Source organism: Lepisma saccharinum, chromosome 3, assembly GCF_977018435.1.
Source record: "Lepisma saccharinum chromosome 3, izLepSacc3.1, whole genome shotgun sequence".
NCBI lineage: Eukaryota > Metazoa > Arthropoda > Insecta > Zygentoma > Lepismatidae > Lepisma > Lepisma saccharinum.
The window spans coordinates 35,480,087-35,499,806 of NC_139231.1; the positions used below are offsets into that span (position 1 = coordinate 35,480,087).

The window sequence follows — 19,720 nt, forward strand, 5'->3', positions numbered from 1 at the left end:
CTTCTTCCAATATGAATGAAAAGTTTGTGGAACATCACCACTTGTAAATGTTTAGGACATTCAATAATGAATAAAATATATACAAAATTCAAGTGAAAACAAAATTTTACTTAATTAAATTGGAAATGAAAACCAGAACAAAACTATGTTCAGTGAAATAAGTTCCAAGTATTGAAATGTTGTCAAGAAATAAAATTATAGTGCTTATGAACATAATTTGAGCATATTTTTGTTTCTATTTTTTTGAAGTGTGATTTTTCCATCAACTTTTTATTCATTAGTAAAGCTAACATGGTACTAACATGCTGCCAGGAAATTCTGTCTGAAGGAGGTAGTATGAATAAAAGGGAAAATTATATACTTTAAGGGTAGCAATTATTTTAGAGAAAGTTATCCAATGTATAAAGAGAATGTTTATAACATACAGAGGCAGCAACAGAAAACTTTGACTAAGTGAGCAGGAGCTACATAGTGATAAATTAGGAAAGAGAAATGTTACAAACATATCCCCCCCACTTCTTTCTTCCTCTTTTTTCACAATCCTGATTTCCCTTCATACATCTTCCTATTTATCTGCATCTACTATTCATTCACAATTTGTGTTATCTCTCTCTCTCCATCTTATATGTTGTACTCTTCATATATTTTTCTTCACTGATTTCTTTAACAGTAGTTCTGTCACTTTCTTTTTCTTCCCCATGATCATCTCGATACTCCTATTTTCCTCTCATCTATGTTTCTCGTCCTCTTTCCATTGTTCCATCTCCCTATCTTTGTATTCCAACCACTCACTGTGTGCCTATCTCTTGATCTACACCATGATAATATTAGGTTTAGATTTTTCTTATCCCGTTAAACTACAAAAAGTTTCAACTGTCAACTTGCACTCTGGCTACTCATACCCACCTATTGCTGGTGGTTCAGCTAAAGCAATGATCCTGAATGAAGGGTGGATCCTGAAGACCCCAGAATTCTTCATATCCTCATCTGTGAGACCATATGACGACTTTATTTCATCATACCTGTCATGACGTACCAATCTTTTCCCATCATACAGCTGCAATTCCCGATCATGAACAAGTCTGTTAAAGGAAAACAATTACTTTTGAGCATAAAAGAAACAATATGAATGAACAGTTTTTATTGCTTAACGTTAGATAGAACAAGTAACAACAAATAATCACTTCCTTGAAGCCTTGTGTGTATGGTTGATACACATTACATTGTTTTGTGTGGCTTTAGTGTTGTAACCAGTAAAAACTTAGTGGCAAAATGTATTAAACAAACATAATCTGTTAAGATTAGTCATAAGGAACTTACATTATGATGACCACTGTCTCACATTTAAAGTAGAAGAGAAAACACAATACGAATTCACATATGCCAAAATAGTGGAGGAACTGAAGCGTATAATTTACTAATGATAATTAACGTTACTGTACCAATCTGACAGTAAAATGATGGAAACATTTTTTGTAAAATTAAACATGTTCTACTGATATGTTCCAAGATCAACTTTGAATTTCATTCATTCATTCATTGTTTTCTGCCTAATTCGCAGGTTTTTCACTGCAATCTCCAGCTTTCCCTATTCTCTGCCTTACGTTTCGTAATAGCATACGACCCAGTTAATTTAATATTATCCATAAACTGATATCTCTTTCTTCCACTGACCTTTCCTCCTTCAACCAATCCCTCCAAGGCATCCCTTAGGAGGCAGTTCCTTCTTAGACAATGTCCTAACCAGTTTCTTGTCCTCTTCTTGATGGTCTCCATTATAGATCTTTTTTCACCAACTCTTTTCAGTACGGCTTCGTTTCTTACCTTGTCCGTCCATTTTACATGCTCCATTTTTCGCCATGCCCACATTTCAAAAGCTTCGAGTCGTTATTCTTAATTTCTTCTCAACGTCCAGGTTTCTGCACCATATAGTGCTACACTCCACACAAAACATTTCACTGATCTCTTCCTTAAACATGGGTCCACAAAAACATTTTTTCTTCTCTTGAAAGCTTCTTTTGCTATTGAGATTCTCATTTTCACTTCTTGGTTGCAGCTCATGTCACTGCTTATGGTGCATCCGAGGTACTTCAAGCTATCCACTTGCTGGATTCTTTCACTGTTTGCTCTCACATTAATATTCCTTGGTTTCCGTCCTATGACCATTGCCTTTGTCTTGTTTACATTAATCTTCATCCTATACTCCTCACAGCTGCTGTTTAACTCTTCCAACATACTATTTTTGGTTCTTTCATACTCAGCGAATAATGCCATGTCATCAGCAAATCTTATGCAGTTTATTCTTCTTCCTCCCAATTTGACACCCCCTGTGCCCTGGGAACAATTTTTCACTATATCTTCTAAATAGATATTAAACAAAGTAGGCGACAGGCATCCTTGTCGTACTCCTCTTCCAATTTCACAGCATTCTGTCATTTCGTCTCCTGTTCTCACTTTAACTCACTGATTCATGTATAAGTTGCTTAGAAGTCTTCTCTCTTTCCAATCTACACCAATTTTCTTCAGAATTTCTGAAAGTTTAACCCAATTCACTCTATCAAAGGCTTTATCCAGGTCTACAAATACTACAAACACCTCCTATCCTTTCTCTAAATATCTTTCCCCAATGGTCCTCAGTAAAATAATTGCATCCCTTGTACCTCTTTCTTTAGTGAAACCAAACTGTTCTTCCTCTAAATCGCCACTGACCTTCGAGTATAGGCATCTGTTCAGAATTCTTAGAAGAATTTTTGCCGAGTGAGATATCAAGCTCATTGTCCTGTACTCAGAACATTTTCTGGCATTGCTTTTCTTCTGCAGAGGTACCAAAACAGTCTCCGTGAAATCTTGTGGCCAATCCCCTTTCTCATACATTTCATTGCATAAGTGCAATATTTCTCGTTTTCCATCTCCCAGGCATTTGATAAGTTCAACAGGAATTTCATCAGTGCCCGTTGCTTTCCCATTCCTCATTCTTTAAGTGCTTGCTCAAATTCTTCATTCAGGATATAGTATCTTTTCTCATCATCAGGCACATATACTTCATTTTCTACATTCAGACTGTCTCGGCGATTCTCTTTCTGGTAGAGCTCTTCAACGTACTTTCCCCACACATTCGATATTCCTTTTTTGCCTGTGATTTCACATCCTCCTTCGTCTTCTATCATCCACATTGTTTTCCGTTTCTTCTTTTGGAAGTTCAAGCAGTTTACTTCACGATACATCATGTCATACTTTCCCCTTTTTTCCAGTTCTTCAATTTCTTCACATTTTTGTTTCATCCATTGTTCATTTGCCCTGTCCGTTTCTCTTCTTAGCTGGTTATTCAGTATCCTGTCATTTTTTTCCCTCTTCTGTATTTACGTTCTTCCATTTTCTCCGTTCCTCCATTTTTCCAGCATACTTTCAGTAATCCATGGTTTCTTTGCACTTTTCCTTTCCCTGTAGCCTATTGTTTCATCCACTGCCTTCTGTAAGCAACTTTTTATTCCATCCCACATCTCATTATTATTGTTACAACTAGCTTTAAACTTAGTATAGTTTTCTTGGAAATTTTCTGCAAATTTTTGTCTTTCTTCTTCTTCCCTTAGCTTCTCTAAGTAGGGTTTCTTGCTCCCCTGATTTTGTGTTATCTTCTTGAATCTAAGATTGATTTCTGCTATTAGCAAGATGTGGTCTGAATTAATGTCAGCTCCTGGCAATGTCTTCGAATTTTTCAAACAACTTCGAAATCTTTCTTGTACCAGTATGTAATCTATCTGGTATATTTTGCTATCTCTTGGACATATCCAGGTGTATCTCCTTCTCTTATGTTGCTGAAACGGTGTGTTTCCAACAATTAGGAGTTTCTTTTACACAAATTTACCAGGCCTTCCCCTCTCTCATTTCTCTCACCTAATCCATATCTTCCTACTGTACTACCATCCTGCATTTCTCCTACTACAGCATTCCAATCACCCATTATGATAATGCATGATGCCATTCTCTCTTTTTCCATCAAGTCTTCTATCTTCTCATAGTTTTCCTCCACTTCTTCTTCTGACAACCTACTATGTGGCATATACACTTGAATTAACGATAAGTCTTTCTTCTTTCCTTGAAGTTTCACCATTATAATTCTGTCATCCACATAATGCACTGCCACCCCGGTTTCCTTGTTGATCACCTCCAGAATAAAACATCTTGAACTCATCACTCACTATTTCACCATTTTTGTTCCCACCTCACTTCTGATATTCCCATAACATCTACTTTGTTTCTTCTGATTTCTGCTTTTAAGTTTTCTAACTTTCCAGACTGTAACAGGCTTCTGACATTCCACGTCCCAATACCTAATCTTACTTTCTGTTTGCTTCTCTTTTCCCCATCAGTGTCCTTTGTCATAATGTGTCCTTCCCAGACATCCCCCTCCCGGACATCCGAATGGGGGGGCTAGTTTACGTCCGGAATATTTTGCCTTAGAACAACTCATCACGATTGCAGTTTTTCTAGGGAAAAGATATATGCGGTAGCTTCCCGTTGCTTTCCGCACACCACTCTCTCTTTCACATCTTGGAAGATCCCAGGGGGCCCCAACGAGGAGATGAGGAGAGTGGATTTGGCTAAATGAGCCCTCCGGACTTCACTGAAATTCACTGCACCAAACTTGTAGTGATATAATCATTAAAAGTAGTTTTTCACTTACATACATACCTTTGGTAAAGCTACCCCTGCAAACTGCAACATGCCATGAAGGAGTGTGGAGGTAGGTCCCCCACATCTTTCCAATTTTGGCACTTTGTGGCGGTGCTGTGATCAGCAGAATGATCTGGCCACCTTTACCCTCTCCCTCTCATGTACTTATTTATTAGAGGCTGAGTGACCCAAAGAGCCACTCTGTACTGGGAAAAGTCCCACCTGAAATTCCCCACTGCAGGAATCAAACCTGGGTCTCCCACATGGCAGTCAGACACCCTATCCATTGGACTGCCATGGCTCTATACATGCCTGTGATAAATGTTTAACTCATAAATGCATTTTCCCCACCTTACCTAACACTGTAACTTTGAGGAACTGTAGTGCTGTAGCAACATAAGGTAGAATTTTCTTTTATTCTCCAACACTTCATTTGAATGATGGAAAACTGCATTAACTCACTTACTTAATACATATCGCCATTGAGATTTTCTATAGATAATGAAATTGTTCATTTAGAAGTCCATTACTCCTGCATAGCTGTGTGGTTTATGCTCTTGCCCCTGGAGAAAACAGTCTCAGGCTTGATCTCCGATGGGAGTGCCAAAAATGCTGGTGTTGATACAGCATTGTGAGGGCAATTGGGGAGCTACATGAAAGTAATATCAGCAGACTCAATGCACTGACCACATGTCACTCAATGAACCACTTGGCAGGCCTTGGCCCTCGATGGGTTGTTGGGCTACAGAATTTAGTTTCAGAGAAGTCCACTTAAAATAAAGAGCATGCATGATAAAACTATTACCACTGATACCTTATAATTTGGTACAGGTTGTTGAGTTCTGGTCGAGCCTGCATTTTCTGCTTCAATTTCTATATAGGAATCATGCGGGCCTCTCCGAGGGTGTAGTGGTAATGTCCTCACCTTGTAATTGAGTGGTCCTGGGTTTGTCACCCATTGGAGGTACATTCCACAGTGGTTCGGATTGCACTTTAAACTGTAGGTCCTGTCCTGAATAGCCTATATGTGCCTAAAGTGAACTTAAACACTTTAGCTGCCATGGGCATTTTAGCAAATTGTCTACAGCATGCACAGTTGTATCGCCGGGGTGGTTCAAGTGTGTGTATTCGGAAGAGGCCAGTTGACTCGCCGGTGGTCAAGTGGCTGTTAAATTTGATTTATTCATGTTTTGTATGGCTCTCTGGGCAGATAATTGTAGAGTCAATGTGGAGTGCTGGGAATAGTATTTTCGTTCTACAAGCGCAATATTTATATTATTACTTTTATTTATTAATTTTATTAATCATATTTTCGTGATTATTGTTTCCTTACAAGAGAGCCTAGTAGTTGTCAATATCTGTGGGAGTCATCAGCACAGTGCACTACAATGCCAGGGGTGCGGGATCATATCCTGGTTCAGACATGAATATTTGTGTATGTCCAAATGAGAATCCATAGTAGCTTTTCTTGTATGTACGCATTGCTTGCATTGTAGAATTATTTTCTTGTAGTTTACGGTTATTGCAAGCATTCATCTAGCAATGGGAAACCCAGTATCCGGAATCATCTCCAGCATTATTCTTCTTTACATAGAATCTCCAATTGTTAATCAGACAGATGCAGATATCATACTCTACATCAGATATGTAGATGATGTGCTAATTATTGCTAAAAATGAGAACACCATCATGGACGTATTTAAATTGCTAAATGAATCACATTGTCGCATAAAATTCACTTGCGAACCCATAAACAACAATGTAATTTCTTTCCTTGATCTGAAATTTAAGACAACTGACACAACAATTCAAACATCAGTCCATAGAAAAAAATTAGCAGGGGAAAAATACATCCATGCCAATTCAGAACATTCTCATATAACAATGGATAATATATTTTTAAATTTTTTCTTGACAGCACAAAGACTATGTTTTTATAATAAGGATATCAAAAATGAAGAAGAAAGGCTTTTTAATATAGCAAAAGAAAATGGCTTTCACACTAACAGAATAAACCAAATCAAAAAGCAAGTCGCAAGAAAACTAAAGGAAAAGAGAAATACAGACAAAGATGAAAAATCTGTTGAAAAGAAATTTGTGTGCATTCCATTCCACAAGGGATTCTCACATAAAATTGTAAAAATTTTTAGAAGATTTAATTTCAAAATTGTTTTTAGATCACCAAGAAGTTTGGAATGTACATTTAATGAATTCAAAATGAGAAACTCTCTACCAGATGTGGAAACCACAGGAATATATAATATAAGTTGTTCATGTTCAAAGGATTATGTAGGACAAACAGCAAGGAAAATGGCAATAAGATGGCACAAACACGATTTGGACATTATAAATCTAAACCCAAGAACAGGTTTGTCACCTCACATCATCGAAGAGAAGCATTTGATTAAAAAGAGAAGGGTTTTAAAAAGATTGATGGGAAACATAGAGTTGAATGTCTGGTAAGCTTCGTTCATTGCAGAAGAACACTGGAATAAATTAAATAATGAAAATGGTAAAACAGATCCAGTATGGAGTTTTCTTTTTCACAAATGGAGTAAGCCACCATCTTTATAATTTAATGTAACATCAAGAAACTTTGTGAAAACAATGATGACTTTGAATTACCTGATGAAATTTGGGATTCATAATTTTAAATTAAAAATAATGTGATCAAAAATTTTTATTTGAAATAAAAAAAACCAGACTGCTTCTTTTCACAATTAGGTTGCTATATTACAACAATGTAACATTGACAACATCCATTATATAAGGGATTTTTTTGTTTAAAAAATTGTTAACCATTGTTATAACTGTATCTTTAGTCAAAATAAAAAATAAATGTCTGATGAAGGGAGTGTGTGTTCTCCTGAAACGTCACAACGAAAAACTGTTTTCTTATGTTTGTAATAACCGTAAACTACAAGATACAATAAAATAAAATAATCCATAGAATTTAGAGAAAATTGATAGGTGTGAAACTCGAGAAAAACTTGAAAACAGGAGATACTGCCTGACTGCCATGCAGAAGACCTGGGTTCGATTCCCTAGGTGGGTGATCTATGGTCAGAATTTTTCAGACCTTGTCGCCGCATAAAGCACTATCCCCAACAACAAACTGTAAAATTTCTTTGTGAAGATTGGGCCTCTTCCAAACAGTTTTTTTAAAAAGCTTCAAATGGTATGTTTACTAGACATGTTACGTGGAACAAAAACAAAGAACGTATTAACAAAAAAACTACCCTTCCTGTTACAACTCGCATTACTGCTTGTTTCCTGATAGGATTTCGTCGAATCCACGCCGCCACTGCTTTCATGAGCTTCTGGCTCCTCATGCTGAGAGGTCTACCTTTCCTGAGGTGGTCCTCAATTGTCCCTTTGTCACAGTATCTGTTGATGGTCCGATGCATGAACATCCTGCTGATATTCAGCTTTTTCAGGGTTTTGAAAATGTCCGATGGTGATTTGCCAACTTTCTGCAGTGCGCTTACTGCCACATGGTTCTCGTATACACCCCACTCCATTCGACTTGCAGTGAAATTCACCTTTCCACTACCACAACCAAACACACAATGATACTGGTTGTTGTTTGATCCAACATTGTGGGGTTACTTTGCCAACCAGTGTTGCCATCCCTGTCTAAACTTTGTAACAGAATTTATGATATGACAAGGTAGCTTTCATTCAACTGTATCCAATATGGAAAAATAAACAAATGGGATTAAAAACAAAGCTCAGGATATTTCAAACAAATGTTAAGTCAGTTTTACTACATGGCTGTGCAACTTGGAAGCTAACAAATAAAATAGGACACCAAATACAAACATTAGTGAATAGGTGCCTAAGGAGGGTCATGAATATAAAGTGGCCTGATAAAATTACAAAGGAGAAATTTTGGGATATCACAAATCAGAAACCAATCATCCAACAAATAAAGAAGATGAAATGGAAATTGATCGGGCACACCCAGAGAAAACGGATGGCTCATGAGGAAATAAAAAGTAGGCTTAATTCAGGAAATGCATGTTACTTCTATCTTCATAAACTTTTGTCTTCTCGTTTAATATCTAAGAAACTAAAAGTTAAAATATACAAAACAGTAATTTTGCCTGTAGTATTATATGGGTGTGAAACTTGGTCCCTTACATTGAAAGAGGAACATAAATTGAGAGTATTTGAAAATAAGATCCTTAGGAAAATCTCTGGACCTAAAAGGGATGAGGAGACAGGTGAGTGGAGAAGGTTACATAATTTAGAACTACATAATTTGTATTCATGTCCAGATATTATTAGAATAATTAAATCAAGAAGACTTAGGTGGGCAGGCCATGTGGCACGAATGGGAGAGGAAAGAGGAGTTCACAGGATTCTTGTTGGGAAACCTTATGGTAAGAGACCTGTAGGAAGGCCAAGGCGAAGATGGAGGGACAACGTTGAGATGGACCTAAGGGAAATCGGTAGGGATGGAAAAGAGTATATAGAACTTGCTCAAGATAGGGAAAGATGGAAGGCCTGTGTTGCTGCAGCCATGAACCTTCGGGTTTAAGAAGGCTAGGGAGTTAGTTAGTTAGTTAGTCAATAGAAAATAATGCTTTGGATTGGAACCCCAGGGAGAATGAAGGAGAGGATGCCCCAGATGCACATGCAGAAGGACAATTGAACAAGAGCTGCTGCAACAAGAGAAGACATGGTTGGAGGCCAAGAGTTTAGTGAAGAATCGGACAAGATGGAAATGCCTCACGGAGGCCCTATGCTCCACTAGAAACGATAAGAAATAAGTAAGTAAGTGTGTGTGCTAAATTATGACTAAATATGGAGCTGCATTCTGGGCGAGGCTAAACATCATCAATGACATCATTGTTTTAAAGGCAACAGATCCAGTTGGAGTAGCACTAATAGAGACAATTCAACACTTGTAAAACTGGAAACAAAAAAAAATCAGGCCAAACCTGGACTTGTTCACTACATCAGTTTGTAGAGTAATGGCATGGCATGCCAGAAATCTGGGTTCAAGTACTGGCTGAGCCTGCATTTTTTTGCTTAAATTTCTGTGTATTAACATTGTTTCAAATACTTTGAATTTATAGTTCTAATTGTGAAGTCTGTGTCAAAACTTCAAGGGTAAATGTTAATTTTGAACTACAAAGTACATTGTTTGCATGAATGTAAATAGCTTTACCATGACTGTGGATACAGCCAGGTGCGAATAGAACAAAATGTATCTGTTTGAGGGAATCAACTACACTTTAGCAGAGAGTTAACTATTTCATACTGACTGTATTTTTTTATGTCCTTACTAACTGATAGAAGAGATATTACCTGTGAATTACAGCCAACGTGCTAGCATGAATTCTGTGAATGCCATCTAATACTGCTAGTTTCCCCTCAGAGGCTGCCATCACCAGCTGTGAATCTTGCCATATAGTGTCTCCATTGGGAAGTGTATTCCTCTGTTGAATCAAATCCCGTGAAGTCATATCCTTTAATAAAAATCATTATTCCTTACATACCATGACTCTTTCCAATTTATTTTTCATTGCTTTTAGGACTGAACTAATACAAATACTCTCACTGATTCCCAGCAATACCAATACTTAGAAACTGAAACAATTTAAAATAGTTCAGAATATTTATGAATTTTAAAACTGAGTTTTTAATTGGAACTGTACTATATTAATCTACTAATATTAAAATATTCATAATTTACGTACATAAGATAACTACAGATTCTGTATTTATACCCAAAATCCATTTCTCCCCACAATGATGGTGCCAAAATAATGAAAAAATATGCATTTTGAATAATTCCCATGATATTTAGACACTGCTAAAGTGGCATGTGGGATTTTTGCAGATCCTGCAAAACTCCCAGACCATGGAAAAGTATCAGCTGCTACTGGTGATTAAATTTGAACCAATTATTACCAATACATTGACATGGGCTTGGCTCCAATTATATTAAATATAGTAAAGTCATTTGCAAAAATAAAACTAGGAGCACATTCCTTTTTGCAGTATATTTGGATTAATTGTTCTTTCTACATTTATTATATGTTTTTGGTAATTGGAAAATTCATTTCATGCAATTGATCTCTTATTCTTATTGCAAGATTAAGTTTAAATACTTTTATAAAGCATAATAATAAGTGTATAAATTTGCAGTTGTCCCCATCACACACACACTAAGTATATACACAGAATAATATGAAATTCTTACTGAAACTGATAAAGTGCTGATATAAAATTTACTGAAATGACTACTCATACTGTACCAATTAGATATAAAATGGAAAATATTCCACTATGAAATTTAATGATTCAGTCACTTACTTAATTAATGTATGGCTCTGATGGGTTTTGCCTAGAGATGAACTGATATGAAAATTTCTACGGATACCAATGAAATAAACTTCCTTCCATTCTCATTCACTGGTCATTTGCCATATTGTTTTAATATTCTTTCTTCAAAATGATACAAATTCTATAAAGTATAAATGTTTTAATTCTGGATGTTTCTCTAGCAGTGAACAATGAGGAGATTGTTGCAGGTCAGTTCCGGATATCCTTCCAAACTTTCAAGAGCTAATGCCACTGTCATCTTTAGGGATAGAAGTGGCTCTATCCATGAAGATGAGATTGGTGTTAGCTCAGAAGCATATATAAAACTGATCTGACATATCCTGAGAGAATCTCTTCATTATAAATGTTATGCAGTCACCAAATGTCAGTGACTTAACAGACTTACATAGGTGTAAAAAAAAGTTGAATTTTGCAAATCACAAGGGCTAACTTTAAAATGCTGCAGGTTGTGGTTTTATTATTCTGTATGTGCATGTGTATGCACTTAAGTCCCTCTGGCAATTTTACTGTACCTGATATAAAACAACAGGTTCAATTTGGTATCCCATCACATCTGCTAATCTCTGCACCGTTGCACTCTTTCCACAACCTCTGGAACCAATCAAGCAAATGTCCTTCACAATGTGGGATTGAAGTAGTTCTGCCAGTAGCATTTCTTGGTAAGATGTTTCAACATAGCCTGGCTTCATTTTCGCAAGAGGATTTGAACCACATGGTAACTGAAAGACAAAATATCAGGTAAGAAGTAAAAAATGGTTGGCTCATCAGTGGAAGGAATGGATGAGTGCCTTTTCTTTTTGTACACAAGGTGTGAAAAACCGGGATGTGTATTAATATAATATGTTATACATAATTGGGAAATGAGAGACGTGGTAGTACATAAATAATAAATTATATCAATATATTTACAAACAGGGTTGCCATAAAGCCTGGAACCAATAATGCTATTGCTTTCTGAAAAAGGATGAGTCATGGTTCTGACAAAAGATAATCGGGTGGAGATAATTCTTCTCTGTGGATGGAAGTGGCAGCTGAGTTCAAAAGGAGACATCCGGAAAGATCAATAAGTCATAGTGCAGTTGAATCATATCCAAAAAGGATAGCCATTGTAACGGCTGCATTGAATCCTCACATTTTGAAAAGAGTTCAAGGAAACATGTTGAAACATTTGAGAAAGTGGGCTCAACTAACTAACTAACTCTCTAGCCTTCTTAAACCCAAAGGTTCATGGCTGCAGCAACACAGGACTTCCATCTGTCCCTATCTTGAGTAAGATCTATATACTCTTTTCCATCCCTACCAATTTCCTTAAGGTCCATCTCATCGTTGTCCCTCCATCTTCGTCTTGGCCTTCCTACAGGTCTCTTACAATCAGGTTTCTCAACAAGAATCCTGTAAACTCCTTATTCCTCTCCCATTCATGCCACATGGCCTGCCCACCTAAGTCTTCTTGATTTAATTATTCTAATAATATCTGGACATGAATACGAATTATGTAGTTCTAAATTATGTAACCTTCTCCACTCACCTGTCTCCTCATCCCTTTTAGGTCCAAATATTTTCCTAACGATCTTATTTTCAAATACTCTCAATTTATGTTCCTCTTTCAACGTGAGGGACCAAGTTTCACACCCATATAATACTACAAGCAAAATTACTGTTTTGTATATTTTAACTTTAGTTTCTTAGATATTAAACGAGAAGACAAAAGTTTATGAAGATAGAAGTAACATGTATTTCCTGAATTAAGACTACCTTTTATTTCCTCTTTAATATCATTTTCATTTGTTAATATTACTCCCTAAGTATTTTAATTTGGAAACTGGTTCAAATGAGTTGTTATCAATAATTAGATTTTGATTATTACCTAACACATGGTTTCGTCCTGTAAGCATATATTTAGTTTTCTCTTTGTTAACTTCCAAACCTATCTCTTTAGCAGTTTTGAAACATATTTTAGCATTATTCTTAATTGTATTCACATCATCCCCCAGTAAGTCAACATCATATGCATATGCTAACAACTGAGTCACACCATTTAATTTTAGTCCTTCTTTAGTTTCTTTTACCTTCCTAACAGCATATTCTAAGGCAAAATTAAAGAGCAATGGAGATAATGCATCTCCTTGTTTTAACCCATCATGAATTGTAACTTTGTCAGACATATTAATACCCACACAAATTTTACTTTCTGTTTCACTGGTGCATACTTTTATCATAATAACAAGCTTCTTAGGTATTCCAAACTCTACTAATATATTATGTCATTTATCTCTTTTGACAGAATCATATGCTTTTTTTAAATCAATGAATAGCTGATGGACATTATGATTATATTCCCACTTTTTTTCAAGTGTCTGTCTGATGTGAAAAATTTGATCTGTTTTGGTTTGAGTTGCTGTTTTAAGTCCACTTTATGCACAGTAAGGCTAATCGGGACTGGACCTACAGTTTAAAGTGGAATCCGAACCACTTGTGCCTCCACTGGGTGTCGAACCCAGGACCCCTTGATTATAAGGCAATGACGCTACCACTGCACCATGGGGGAGGCCCTAAAAATTTGATCTGTAGTTGATCTGTTACGTTTAAATCCACATTGATAATCACCTATAATTTCATTAGCATATGGGGTTAGTCTTGTTAAAAGAATGTTAGATAATATTTTATATGTTGTTGAGAGTAGAGAAAATCCACGGTAATTATTGCAGTTCATTTTATCACCTTTTTTAAACACAGGAACAATTATGGATTCTTTCCACTGTTGAGGGATTTCTTCTTTATTCCAGATTAAACAAATTAATTTATGAATTTGACATATTAACGAATTTCTACCATATTTAATTAACTCAGATGGTATTAAATCAAGGCCAGGTGCTTTGTTATTCTTTAGCCTTTTAATAGCATCTTTAACTTCAGTCAAGTTAGGTTCTGGAACTAAAGGTTCTGCTGTGTGTACTTCATTTACTTCTGATTTATCTCCTACATGGACATTTAAAAGGTCATTAAAGTAGTTCTTCCATCTATTTAGAATATCGCTTGGGTCAGCTAGAAAATAACCATCTTTATCTTTTATGAAGTTTACTTTAGGTTGCCACCCCTTTCTAAATTCATTTACACCTTTATATAAATCTCTGATATTCTTGTTTTTGCTGTTTCTTTCAATTTCGTTAATTTTGCTTTTCAAGTAATCTCTTTTTTTACTTCTAAACGTGCAGTTAACTTCTCGCTTTATTCTATTATAATTGCTTAGATTTGTATCATCAGAGTTATTTAACCACCTAAGTCTAGCCTGATTTCTTATTTCTATTAGATTATGACATTCATTATCAAACCATGGCTAACTTTTTCTTGGTTTATGGTATCTTATTTTTTTTTAGATCCTGATTCTATTGCAATTCATATGTGCTCCCAATTCTTATTTACATCTGTTTCATTTATATTTTCATCATCATTTAAATCCTGCAAAACATCAAATCTATTTGACAGTTTAATTTGGTAATCTTTCTTTATTCTTTTATCAGCAAATTCTTCTGTATTAAATTTTATAACTTTTAGATTTTTTTTGCTTATGATTTATCACTGAGAGTCTTTCTCTTAATTTAGCAATTACTAAATAATGGTCACTGGCACAGTCAGCACCTCTATGTGTATGAACGTCAATTATACTAGTATGCCTTCTCTTATCAATAAGAATATGATCTATCTGATTATGAGTTTTACCATCTGGAGAAGACCAGGTATATTTATGGATATCTTTATGTTTAAAAGTGGTACTTTTCACAATTAAATTCTTTGAGGTTACAAAAGTAATCAATCTTATACCATTATCATTACTTAATTCATGAAGACTTTCTTTACCAATCGTGGGTTTAAATGTCTCTTCTTTGCCAATCTGTGCATTACAGTCACCTAACAAAATGTTCATATCATACTGAGAGAATTTATCAAAGACCTGTTCTAACTCTGTATAAAAATCATCTTTAGTATTATCATCTTTATCTTCCATTCGTGCATGTATATTTATTAAAATAATTTTACACCACCTACCCTGTAAAACTGCATATGATATCCTATTATTAATAAATTCTACTGATTTAAGAGCCAAGATAATTCTATTATTTATGAAAAAGCCTGTTCCAAAATTATGATTTTCAGTACCACCATAGAAAAAAGTATAATTTTTAGTTTTACAATTCCCTTCTCCTTGTCACCTAACTTTCTGGACAGCTACTACATCTAATTTATACTTAACTACCTCATTAACTGTACACTGAAATGCCCCAGGCTGGTAAAGGCTCAGAACATTCCAGGTGCCTAATTTAATATCCTTATTCCTTATTCCTAGTCCAGGGACCTCCCAAAGTAGTCCCGGCCCAGAGATCCGAATGGGGGACTATTTTACCTCCAGAATAGAGAATGAGAAAGTGGGCTCAGCCTGCAAGTTTTGCATTAAGCTTTTCATCAGTTCTCCCATTGGTTCATGAATTTATGGTCACTCTTAATTTTGTTTGAAAGAGATTCGTGAGGGATTGGAAAAAATCAGTACAATTAAAGTACAAACCGTTGCATTCACAGTCAATCCATGGCAAGAGAAGCTCATGTGCACTGAATCCTCTTTCTGTGCAACTTCCTGTAATTTTACCCTTGGATTTCTTTCCTTGGATGAAGGAAGGAGATTGAAGTTAGACAGAGTATCTTCAACTGCCTGCCTCCCTTCCTTTGTGAGAAAACTCTCATACGGATAGAGCCTGTACAATGCAAAGTATGGTGGAAGGGTTGGGAACTTTTCCTAAAAAGACAATAATAACAATAATTAGTACACTTTTATAAGCTCACCTAAATCAAAATTATTATTACTATTATTATTGCAGGCTTAGTTTTACAGCATTGTAGCAATTAATTGAAATTATGAAAAAAGAGTTGATATGAATTTCTACTGTTAATAACAGAGTGCCAATGTAAAATTTACTGATGATTATGATAATAATAATAAAAATAAAAGTAACTTCTTGGCAGTCAAATTGTTTGACAAAGATACTTTATACCAGACTACATGTTGTTTCTTTTCTAATGCATTCAATGTCATCTATTTCATGCAAAATTTTAAATGATAAAAATAATTTATTATTAAATCATAAAATTGCAATCACTACAAAAGGGAATATGGAATGTACACATTTTTATGCTACTTTTCATAGTGAATACAATAATTATAATAATTATTTTTAATTATTTTTTAAAAAATCTCATGCACTTGTTCACAAAACATGTTAAAATATATAAGCAAAAATTGAACTATTTACACTTGCACTCAATGCTGGCAGCTAGTATGTCAAGTTCCGAGTGGGAATGGTGACACCATTCTCCCGTTCTGCCTCTCTATATTCATAGTGCTGAACTTTCAATCCTACAGTAGGTTATGCACAGGCGCGTGCCCAGGATTTTCGTAAGGGGGGGGGGGGGGTTATGAATCCAATACATTTTCCAGTTCACAGGTCAAATTTCTTGTATTAAATTAGATAATTAATATACTTGGATTTTACCCCAATGAACGCAATCAATGTATTTGCTATGGATGCTTCATGTTTTTATTGCATCATATAAAAGCACCTGCTTCAATATTTCCAAATTATTAATATTTTATATTTAATTGCTCAAATATAATTTTTAAACAAAAAATATGTACACTCAACATTGTAACAACATTAAAGAGATTAAGACTACTTGATGTCTTAAAGACAGTAATAAATAAGGTACCACAGTTCAACAATTTAAATTCTGAAATTTAGGCATCGAGGTTTCTGTGCGAGTTCTGACAGTATGTCGTCACAAGTAACTTTTATATCCCGGTGAATGTTCAGAGCAGCTAACCCATTTAATCTTTCTTCGCAAATGGTATTTCGAAGATAGGTCTTCAACGCCTCAAAGTTGAGAATGATTTATCATTTGATGTTGTTGTTACCGGGATTGTACATAATATGCGCAAACGTGTGTTTACCCAGGGAAATATTACTTCAATGCATATATCAATTGCTTCAAGAGCATTTACTGGACGTCTTTGCATTGCTGCAAGATGACGATACCACAGTTTCATTTCAGTGTGAGCGTCGTCGCCTTGTAATCAAGGTGATCCGGGTTCAATACCCGGTGGAGGCTAATAGTGGTTCGGATCTCACTTTAAACTTTAGGCCCAGTCCCTATTAGCCTTACTGTGCATAAAGTGGATTTAAAACATCAATTCAATCAACATTGTACTTGTTGTGGAGATGGATTTGCTAAATATTGTGTACATTTTTGGCATTGTATTATTGGTCAAAACATTTGTTTGACAGTCGATAAACAAATACGAACCCCTTCAGTAATTAACATTTACTACTACAGTGTCATTAATGTGTCATATTCATTTTCATATTAGGTCTATGGAGAGGAATTGTGTATAATGTTAACGTTATGGAACTGCGAAACCAACTGTTGAAGGGGCCACTCCCCCCTTCCCCTCCGAAGCCCAGTACCGCACCACAGGATCTGTCACTGATCCCGACAAAATCTTGCCAGACAGTGCTCGAAATAGAAATTCGTAGCCGAAAAGGGAGGGGATATTTGATCGATTTTGGAAATACGATGGGGTACATCCTTGTATGGATCAACATGGAGACAATACAGTAGGTGGAGGATGCTCAATATGAAAATTATTCTATTTTGGGGTATGATTTGTGAAACTTTCTTAACTAAAGGCAGCATCACCTACTTCGACCACTGATGCCAGAAAAGATGCTTTCAGAAAATGAATTTATTACTGCACACGTATATTACTTATTGTATTTGTTGCGTTTGTATAAGAGAAATATTCAGAAGATTTGTAAGGAATATTTACAGTTAATAGGATGCCTATCTAGTCTATCCCGTGTCGTAATACAAATTTTATCCCTTTCCTACAAAATAATAAAACTGTCCATGGCAACCGTGATTTTATAATGTGGTTGCATACATATACACTGTATAGTAGCACCAAGCTTTCTGGGACCTCGGAAAATACGTGCCACTGCTCCGACGCCAGGGTTTCAAATGCCTTGGTGGATCTATAAGATAGGTAATATCGTTTTTCGAGGGTTCGTGAACAAAACAAAAAGTAAATGATTGTAAAGTCCATTTTATATTCAGATACGTTAATCGGGACTGGACTTAAAGTTTAAATCGGGATACGTACCACTGTGCAATGCACCTTCACAGGGGATCAAACCCAGGACCTCTTTGATTACACCACCATCGGCGAGGCCCCTGAAATCATTGAGGGAACTTGTTCATCTTCATGTTCTCTCGCCCTGCGAAAGTTTATAGGTGATATAGGGTGACATCCTACACACGTCTTCCAGACATACACACGCGGGCACCCCCATCCCCTGCACACACACGATTGTATGCTTACATCACATGCTGTGCCCTCCCAGAAAAACAATTCTAAATCTGTCTATGAATATATCTGCTATCAAATAATGAACGTCACTTACCTCGACAGTTCCTTGACATAATGTTGCAACAAGGTTTGCAATATCTTCTGTTATGCCTTCTTGTTGAATATCAAGAGTCTGAAAGTTCGCACGTTTCACTCTCGCAATTCGGATGGAATTCCTCTGAACTTAAATCGACCTTTTCTGACGTTCTATTTGTGGAAGGTGAAGCTTCAACTTCCATTTTTTGTTTCTTTTAAAAAAAAAAAATCAGTATTTCTCCTCTTTTCTCTATCCATCTTTAGTTCCACGTCAAAAATCTATTACACACGCAGAAACGTAATACACAACACGACCACTTCGACTTGCTACCTTGCAGACTGCAACTCGCTACAACCCCAGAGAACACCAGGACTTGGGACAAAGATACCGGGTGGTCGAATGTCTGAACCATGCATCCAGCTTGGTCCAGCTCAAATTACGTCACCAGTGTTGACAGCAACCAGTAGTGTCAGTGTCAGTAGTGTTGGCAACTGCTAAATTATTTACGCACAAATTCAAGTGAGATCTTTCACACATGTTACAAGAAAATTCAATAAACTGAAGGCTGGAAATTGGTTGAGAAAAAAATATCTAATTTGTAAAGAGCACAAGAGTAAAACGTATAATATTTTGGCATATTAATTGCTTTTATTTTGTTTATGAACAGACTGGGCCAGTTGGGCTATATAACGCATCCTTCACCCCTCCCTTCCTCCCGGCATGCTATTGTACAAAACATCGCTTGCCTCCTTCGTAAAACCATGCTTCGCTACTGCCTGCAACAATTATTATTATTATTATTATTATTATAATTGTCCTCCTCCGTAGTCGAGCGGGTTAAGGCGTTCACTCGTCTTGAGATCGCTCGCTGCGGGACGGCGTAGGTTCGAATCCGGCTCTGGTCGGAATTTATTCGGCCTACGTATAGAGTCGGTGGCAACCCACCATCGTGAGGAAATTGGGGAGCTCCGAGTGAGTGAGCGTAACCCGATCGAGAAGACCTGCAACGGCTGGGGGATCGTCGGGCTGATCCCCCGACACTCCAATACTGGTCTAAGATCTCCACGCTACAACAGGTGACGGAGGAACAGTGTGGGAGGGAGACCAGCAGTCGGTAGGTAAGCCAAGGCCCTCCTCGGGCTGTAGAGCTATGGGTTATTATTATTATTATTATTATAATTATTGATATTTTGAAATAA

The 19,720-nt window shown here is 36.2% G+C and overlaps 1 protein-coding gene across 1 annotated transcript in view; it reads right to left on the bottom strand.

The window, feature by feature from the left end:
• Positions 1-19,720, bottom strand: part of LOC145984974 (von Willebrand factor A domain-containing protein 8-like) — a 443,428-nt gene that overhangs the window by 117,205 nt on the left and 306,503 nt on the right. Inside the window, exons 8-11 of the mRNA XM_083118428.1 lie at positions 15,593-15,820; positions 11,544-11,750; positions 9,991-10,151; positions 907-1,082 (exon numbers count right to left, since the gene is read on the bottom strand). Of these exons, the coding sequence (XP_082974554.1) occupies positions 907-1,082; positions 9,991-10,151; positions 11,544-11,750; positions 15,593-15,820 (772 nt within the window). The remainder of the gene's footprint in view (positions 1-906; positions 1,083-9,990; positions 10,152-11,543; positions 11,751-15,592; positions 15,821-19,720) is intronic.